Here is a 234-nt window from a genome sequence, read left to right as displayed (position 1 = left end):
GGCTGCTCCCGCCCGGCCTCTCGCCGCCATTCACCGAGCCGTCCTCGAAGGCTGCAGGGAGGTTGTCTATCTCAGCCTGGTAGACCTTCTGGTCGATGCACTCCTTCATGTTCTTGAATATGATGGTGAGCTGCAAGAGAGCGCATCACAAGGGGTTGATCTCACCTCATCCGGCTTTACCCCATTGCCACGGTCCCCTGGGGAAAACAGCACTCATGGAATCACAGCGTGGAT

The 234-nt window shown here is 57.7% G+C and overlaps 1 protein-coding gene across 1 annotated transcript in view; it reads right to left on the bottom strand.

Moving 5' to 3' along the window:
* Positions 1–6: 6 nt before the first annotated feature.
* The window catches only part of LOC104405942 (hemojuvelin-like), a gene marked incomplete at its 3' end in the record, with an annotated part of 804 nt that continues 576 nt past the window's right edge, over positions 7–234 (bottom strand). Inside the window, exon 2 of the mRNA XM_010014792.1 lies at positions 7–130. Coding sequence (XP_010013094.1) covers positions 7–130 — 124 coding nt within the window. The remainder of the gene's footprint in view (positions 131–234) is intronic.

This window comes from Nestor notabilis, unplaced genomic scaffold (genome assembly GCF_000696875.1).
Source record: "Nestor notabilis isolate BGI_N333 unplaced genomic scaffold, ASM69687v1 scaffold16515, whole genome shotgun sequence".
NCBI classification, from domain to species: domain Eukaryota; kingdom Metazoa; phylum Chordata; class Aves; order Psittaciformes; family Psittacidae; genus Nestor; species Nestor notabilis.
Note: the sequence above shows the minus strand (reverse complement) of the source record. Positions and strands in the feature narration are given on the sequence as shown.